General features: G+C 35.5%; 1 protein-coding gene across 1 annotated transcript; it reads right to left on the reverse strand.

Moving 5' to 3' along the window:
• Positions 1-204: 204 nt before the first annotated feature.
• On the reverse strand, positions 205-4,095 carry LOC141613783 (uncharacterized). Its single transcript, XM_074432528.1, has 4 exons — positions 3,516-4,095; positions 3,108-3,409; positions 1,105-2,985; positions 205-1,008 (listed from the first exon to the last, which is right to left on the reverse strand). Exons 1-4 carry the CDS (start codon positions 4,093-4,095, stop codon positions 205-207), a joined length of 3,567 nt encoding a protein of 1,188 aa, XP_074288629.1.
• Positions 4,096-8,449: the final 4,354 nt, after the last annotated feature.

Below are 8,449 nucleotides of genomic sequence, written 5' to 3' on the forward strand. Positions count from 1 at the left end.
ACAAAAAGCTAATGCCGAAATATCCATCTGGCAACTGATAGCCACGTCATTCAAACACCGTCAAGCCTTTTTTTTTTTTGGTAAAAAGGTAAGCTTATATTAATAAGCTAACCAAGATACAAGCGTTCTTAGATCAACTAGCTAACAAAGCTATCTCACTGCTCAAGATTTTTAACTCCCACACTATAAGGAGAATCACACACATTACATTACAAAGAAGCTATTTTTATCAAATCTAGCAATAAGGAACTCTGGACGCAAGAGGACATTCTCTGTTTTGCAATGATTTCTGTTCCACCAAATGGAATATATGAGAGCTAGCAGCAGGATTGCAGCTTGATGTTGGATCTTCTGTGAAGGAAAACTCTGGCTGTTCCACCAAGCAAACCAGTCCTGACTAGGTAGATGGCACCCCAGTCTTGAGGACAAGATTTGAAGGCATCTCTTACTATATTCACACGCAAAAAACAGATGGGCGTGTGTCTCAGGAGCATTAGCACATAAAACGCAGGAATCATCCATGACAATTCCAATTCTTTTCAGCCGCTCTCTAGTTAGTAATCTGCCCTGCATCACCAGCCACCCTATAAAGCTGATCTTGGGAAGGGCACCTGAATCCCAAATAAATTTTGCCCAAGGTATATCCATACAAGGGGAGCCAAGCCAGTCATAGCCACTTCGAATGGTGTAAACCTGCTGATTCTGTAGCCACCACTCTCCCACATACCCTGCTTTAATAAGATCTCTGACCCTACAAAGCTTCCTCCAAGCCCAACTGCCATTCTTTGTAGGTTGATAGCTATGCCAGTCACCACTCTTGATATAAATAGAATGAACCCATTTCACCCAAAGGTGATCTTTTTTCTGAGCTAGCCACCAGATGTATTTACCTAAGGCAGCCTTGTTCCAACGAATAATATCAGTTACCCCCAAGCCACCATGTTTCTTAGCCTGGCAAATCTGGTCCCATGAAACCAAAGTGCTATCCTTATCATTATCAATCCCAGTCTATAAAAAATTCCTGCAAATCTGAGTTATTTTCTTCAGAATGGAACTGGGTAAGATAAAAATGCGTGCCCAGTAATTGTGCAAAGTGGCCAGTACAGTCTTGATGAGTACTAATCTCCCAGCATAGCTCAACTTCCTGCTGCCAATACTTCTAATTCTGCTGACTACCCTTTCAACCAGACAGTTACACTCCAACACAGACAATTTCTTAGAGGCAATAGGTATACCCAAATACTTGAATGGAAGAGACCCATGTTTCATGCTTGAATACTTGATAATATCAGTCAGTACCAAATTGTCCACCCCATTACTATAAATGCTGGACTTACCTTTCTTCATTTGCAACCCAGAGGCTCTAGAGAAAGATTGGAAGGCCCTTAGCAACCCAATAATGGAGGTTCTATCCCCTCTACAAAACAATAGCAAATCATCAGCAAAAGCCAAATGATTGAGCTTGATTCTTCCACAAAGAGGATGGTACTTCAACTTAGTATACTCTTGAATTTTGCCAAGAATCCTGCTCAAATACTCCATGCAAATAACAAAAATGAGTGGAGAGATGGGATCCCCTTGCCTCAAACCCCTCTTCCCATGGAAAAACTTAAAAGTTTCCTCATTAAGTGCCAAAGTATAGGAGGGAGTAGTCACACACTTAAGGATCAACTTAGTAAATATAGGGGGAAAGTTTAGAGAGCTCAGCATATTACTCACAAAGCTCCATTCAATGGAGTCATAAGCTTTTTGGAGGTCTATTTTCATAATTACTCTAGGAGACACAACACTCCTGTTGTATAATTTCACCAGGTCTTGACATATAAGTATGTTCTCTACAATATCTCTTCCCTTAACAAAAGCACTCTGAGAGGGGCTAATTATGTCTGGCAATATGATGCTCAGTCTGTTGCAAAGAACCTTACTAATACATTTGTAGATAGAATTGCAACATGCAATGGGTCTGAACTGGGTCACATCTTGAGGAAGCTCAACCTCAGGTATCAAGGTAATAAGAGTAGCATTGACTTGTTTGAGTAGCTTACCTGAGGTAAAGAAATCCTTCATAGCCTTAATGACACTCTCCCTAGTAATTTCCCAAGTGTCCTTATAGAATTGGCTATTAAATCCATCAGGACCAGGAGCTTTGTTACCACCAATGTCAAACATAGCCTTTCTGATCTCATTAGCAGAAACCTCAACATTTAAAATTTCATGATGAGCAGCATTCAAAATAGGGCCAGCAGCAATGACTGATTCACACACAGCATCCACAAAATTACTGCTACCTAACAAGCCATTATAGTACTCAATGAAGGCTTGTTGTATATCAGAACTTTCAGTGCACAGCTTCCCACCTTGGTCTTTAATTTGAATAACTTTATTCTGAGCCCTTCTATGTTTCAACTGGGAATGAAAATAATGAGTATTATCATCCCCCATAGCAGTCCAGTCCACTTTAGCCTTCTGTTCCAGAAACATATACCAGGCAGCTTTCAAGTGCAAGAGTTCATCAGCCAGAATTTTAGCAGCACCCACCATACCAGGGTCCATGGGATTAGAAATAAGATCTTCCTGCATTTTGTGGAGAGCCAATTTAGCAACTTTCACCTTGTTTTCAATATCCCCCAGAGCACCTTTGTTCAGCCTCTTAAGACCATGCTTCAAATGTTTCAACTTACAAACATGTTGAAACATCTGGGTCCCCCTAAACTCTTTATGCCAACCCTCACTAACCACCTGTTTAAAATTGGGATCCAACCTCCACATATTGAAGTATTTAAAATGAGGTTTTCTGGTGATTGGCTTGCCAAAGGGATAGACTACACATGGACAATGATCAAAATATCCCTCGGGCATAAAATAAGCATAGGCCTCAGGGAACATACTCATCCAATCATCATTAATTAGGCACCTATCAATTCTGCTATACACCAAAGTCTCCAGGTCTTGTTTGTTGTTCCATGTGAAAAACGAGCCAATAACCTTGATATCAACTAACTCATAGCAATGTAAACAGTCTTTGAATGGTTTAATGTCAGCTAGAGTCACCTCAGCTCCCCCAGTATTTCATTAGGAAAAAGGAGATTATTAAAGTCTCCACCAACCATCCAAGGCCCCTGATGCATATTCTTATACCTCTGCAAACTTTGCCATAAATCAACCCTATCTGCAGGTTTATTGTAGCCATAAACTAGAGTGAACCTAAACACAAGCTGATTCCCTCTGATAGGAATCTGAGCATGAATGGTCTGAGAAGTGATATCCAGAATATCCACATCAAAGAGTCCAGAGTTCCACAAAAGCCAAATTCTCCCACCAGTAGCAAAAGAGTTGTTAGTACAGATAGACCAATCACTACAAATAGCATTCCTAACTTTATTCCAATGAACTGACTTAACTTTAGTCTCTACTAAACCAAATAGTCCCAAATTATTGTTGTGTAAAAACCACTTTATTTCTTTTTGTTTATTCAGGCTATTAAGTCCTCTAATGTTCCAAAAGCCCAAGTTAACCATTTTCAATCACCCCACCTAGGCCATTCCCAGTCCCTTTCTTCCTCAATTGGGTGTTCCTAATAGTAGCCATGTTTAGAGCATCCAAGAATGTGTTACCTCGATGCACAGAGGGACCACTTCCATCCTGACTCATAACTCGAGTGATTATTCCAGCAGGAGTTTGTATAACAGCCACCCTAGGCCCTGCAGTGGTAGCAGGAACACTAGGGGCTTTACCCTTATCTAATCCCTGCACCACACCAGGTTGAACAACCTTCTTTTGCCACACCTGCTTAACTTTCTTACTCTCTTTCCTCTTTCTACATTGATCCTTACTATGCCCAATGCCCTGGCACTGAGTACATTTAACAGGGACCCAGTCATATTCAACCTTGATATCATGTGTTTTACCCTTCTCATCCTTAAATTGAAGAGTAGCTGGAAAGGATTGGTCTACTTGAACATCAACTAACATTCTAGCATATCCCAGGAAAGTCTTATGCATAGTGGCTTCATCACAATGGACGAAATCCCCAATGAGACCACTAATCTTTTTCAGACTAGCAACTCCCCAGAATTTAAGATCCAAACCAGTCATCTTCACCCAAATAGGAACAGTTTGAACAGAAGTTTTAATCAAATCTCCACCTCTGGCGACCACTCATTGATGATAACAGGTTTATTATCAAACATAAAATGCCCAGTTTTTACCACTTCTTTCATTTTTTCCACAGTTTTAAACCTAACAATGAATATTCCATTCGGCATAAAGGAGATCTTATCAACATCATAATCCTTCCATATGCGTTTAAGATAACCAGAAACCACATTCCATAGTGGATTAGTCCCCATGATATACCCATACAGAGAAGAGGACCAATAGTTGATCTCAGGGAGCACATCAGCATCAGTTAATTGAAGAGTAACCTTACCAGGAACAGTCGAAGGCTGAGGAGAAGGCGTTGTTTTCTTCCTTCGAATAACCTCCGTCCAAGCCCCAGGATGTTCCTCAACAAAATCCCCTTCTTCCGGTATGGGAACCATCGTCTGAGAGAGGTCCAACGGTGCAATCACCTGGACTTCCTCCTCTTCAGAGACATCTTCCACCACGATTTCCTCCTCCAAAGATTCCAAGACTTCATACCTAATCTTCGACACAGATCCTGATGAACGTTTATTTGAATTCATATTTTTAGTATTTTTTAAATTTTTCCTAGTCTTAGCCACCGATGCGTGAAATTAGGGTTTATTAGAAGAAATTGATTAGATTTTTTGGGATTTTTTGGGATTTCCTCTCTCTATCATTTTCTCTCTCATAATACACCGTCAAGCCTTACTCCAAGCAATGGGAACATTGACAGTACTATATGTTGGAGTAAGTGTCCTCAACAATAGTGCGATCACATGATTTAAAATCATTATTAAATCTCATAATAAGAATACGTAAGGGATGATTTATTATATAGTCAACTGATTAACATTAATTGGTAATGATTAGCTAACTAGAGTTTAACATTACTGTCGTTTGACGGTGGTGATCAGTTGATCCCTTAAGGTCACACCTATAGGAGAATTCCCTTAATGGATAAGTTGATTAATTGTATGTCGATACAAGTTAATCAATTCCTTAAATTTGAACAATTCATTTGTGAGTGAGAATTTTTATATCTTATTGTAATTTGATTAAATAAGATTTATTTTGGAAATTAAAAGATTTTATTACTAAAATTCAATATTGTTTGAGAAACAATTAAGTTAAGAATGATTGATTGATTATAATTGCAAAATGTTGTGAATTATAATTGTATGAGCCATTTTATTTATGTGATCAAGAATTACTAGACAATTTGTTATATGTAATTTAATTAATGTATATAATGATATTTATTTGATAAATACGCATTTAATTAATTAATAACATGTTATATGCTACATGTGACATATTGTGTGACAAATGACAAATTGACAAAATAAAATGGAAGTCCATTTTATATGTAAACCGAAAATGGAGGGGTTGTAGTGGATAGTGGGTGATTTATTTTAATAGTTAAAATAAACATAATCATGACCCTAATTCACTAGCCTTACACACCTAAAGTTTAGAAAAGAGAAATAGGAAAAAGAAGAAGCCATGCATTGGCTCTTGGCCACCACCCCAACCGGCTCCCCTTTTTCTCTTATAGAGAATTTGTTCTCTATATTTTCATTCATACAACATTCATTCAATACTCACTTTTTATCTCTCTAAAATTAGTTTTAGAAACTCACAAATTGTTCATCTAAAATTCTAATATCAATATATAAGATTACTAGTGTAGTAATAAAGATATTATTAGAATTATTTTAAGGGCTACTAGTATATTAATCTAGTTAGTTAATATATTGGTTTAAGGGTTTTGTTTTGGGTGCAACAAGAGGAGGATCTCTATATTTGGGATTTTGGAGGATCATCCATTACACTTAAGCTCAAGAACAAACAAGGAAGGTGTCCTTGTTTGTGCCCTTATTTCGAACCAATATAATGTAAGGAACATTATCTTTCTTTCATATCTTATTTAGTTATACATGCACTAGATCTTAATGAATTCACATTAAAATGTTAATTAGTTCACAATAAGAAATGTCTTATAAGAGTTATATGAACCTAACAATTGGTATCAGAGCATAGGATGTTGCATGCATAATCGATTTATAGTTTTTTCGAGTTATTAGTAACTTAATTAAAACTAAAAATTTGTGATTTATTAGATAAAGCCACGAAATATTGATGCATGTTGTATATTATGGTCCTAAAATGTATTTAGGTCATTTTGATGATTTATGGTATTTTATTGTTCCTTTTAATGATTTATAGTTATTTTATTACATTTTAATGACTAAAATGGTATTTAAAATGCTAAAAATAGTTGAACATAGTTTCTGACCTTGAAATTTTTATATGACCTCACATGCATATTTTAATTATTGTATGTAAAATTTCGTATAAAGTTGATTTATTTTGCATGATTTATGATTTTTATAAGATAAAAATGGATTAAATGGACGTAAAATGGTTAAAAATAGTTAAACTTCGAAATAGACCATGAAATTTTAATATGTTGTCACATGCATATTTTACTCACTGTGTGTAAAATTTAAGATAAACTTGATTTATTTAGCATGATTTATGAATTTTTAGTGTAAAAATGACATAAATAGTGACTATTTTAGCATAAATGGCTAAAAGAAATCACATGGCATGAGAAAATTTTTTTAGGTTTCATTAATATCCCACTTATCAGATCTAAAGTTGTAAATTTGATTGGATTAATTTTTGTATACTTTAGATATTTTATTTGATAAAACCGATAAATTACAACTACATTTTCTCGAAATAAATTCGAAAGTTTTAAACCATGATTTTTGATATTATGAGTGTCATGGATATATTCCAGAATGTTCAAAAATTTAAAATTCAAAATTTGAAATTATTGTAATTTAATTTGGATTTATTTCATAAAAGTTATGATTTTAGGGTAAAAAATGAGCTTAAAATTATATCAAGTTGAATTATTGTCAAAAATTGAGTAATGACTAATTTTTGAGTCCTAAAAGTGTTAGGATAATTAACTTTGACTAAAATTAGATTTCAGTATTATTTAGCGATTTTAATAGGTTAAAATCGTGCATTTCCATAAAACCGAGTTATATAATCGATATAAGTTAAATAGGGTGATTTGGCACATAATTTGGCATGATAGACACATATTATAATGCTGCATATTTCATTATTGTATGTCATATTTTATTTATGTAATTTTGAATTATGTAATTTTATCTTAGTATGGCCTTAGTTTTTAATCGATATTACCCGTAATGTAAGGGGATGTTGATTCGGTTGTAATTTAATGTGATCTCGTATCACTTTTATTTTACTAGTTCTTCATATTACAAATGTATAATAGGAATAGCTACGTATTTTTATTATTATTTGTAATTCCGGAGTTCTTCAAGACGGTGCCATTCGGAAAGGCATTCCGACAAAGAAGATGTTCTTGGGAGGCGTGCCACTTGAAGATTCAAGGGACCAAAGGAGTTGGTTTCCGAATATGTAATAGATTATTTGATTTTCTATTTTAGGAAGGCCATACTAGGAATTTATTATTTGCTTTTCATGTCTTTTAATATGTTGCATGCATTGCCAAATCGCCATAACAACACATGCATATCATATCGAGTCTTCGACCATGTAAATTATAATTATCGACAATTCAACTTTTAGCTCACTTAAAATTGATAGATAATAAATTGACAAGACCTTTACTTTTAAAAGATTGAGACTTAGCCTTACCAAATAGTAGGAGCCCATGAATCTCAATTTCATAAGGGGTACAATACGATTTTTCGGGGTGCTTCTATTGACGTTGGGTAAGTGGGGTAATAAACAAGTTATTACACTTCGAAAATTTGGTTGATCTCAACGAAGGTATTTTGCGAACGTAGCCGCAATAGGTTCGGGCTAAAGATGAACTTAACGTAAATTCATCGACCGAGAGTTCTAATTGTAGAATCGGTTAAGAGGGTTAACCCACCAAGTTATATTAGTAAAGATGTAGAGGGCCCGTTGGCTCACATCCAAGTTAATAAGAACTTTGGGTCTCAGAATCATTTATCATAGTTGGGTAAAGGTCACTATGAAAATGCTAAGACTTGTTTTAAAAATATTTATAAGTTTTGTTAAAACGATAAATGTTTATAATTCCTTCATTTTTCTATTTTGTAGTCAATTTGATTAGTACGCAATGACAACTCCAATTTCATCCGCATCTACTAGCGCAAACGCTCCACCACTCCCAAATGCCTCTTGGTTCCGATCCTTTATGGATCGATGTAAACTTGAAAAGAATGGATCTAACTTCGCCGATTGGGATGCGCAACTCCGTTTGGTCGCGGAAGGTGACGACAAGCTTCGT

Source organism: Silene latifolia, chromosome 11 (assembly GCF_048544455.1).
Source record: "Silene latifolia isolate original U9 population chromosome 11, ASM4854445v1, whole genome shotgun sequence".
Lineage (NCBI taxonomy): Eukaryota > Viridiplantae > Streptophyta > Magnoliopsida > Caryophyllales > Caryophyllaceae > Silene > Silene latifolia.

Coding starts and splice junctions, on each gene's coding strand:
- LOC141613783 (XM_074432528.1), bottom strand. CDS start 4,095: ATGACTGGTTTGGATCTTAAATTCTGGGGAGTTGCTAGTCTGAAAAAG. Junction 2,986..3,107: donor TGCATCAGGGGCCTTGGATG/GTTGGTGGAGAC, acceptor GTTGATATCAAG/GTTATTGGCTCGTTTTTCAC. Junction 1,009..1,104: donor GATTAGTACTCATCAAGACT/GTACTGGCCACT, acceptor AATTTTTTATAG/ACTGGGATTGATAATGATAA.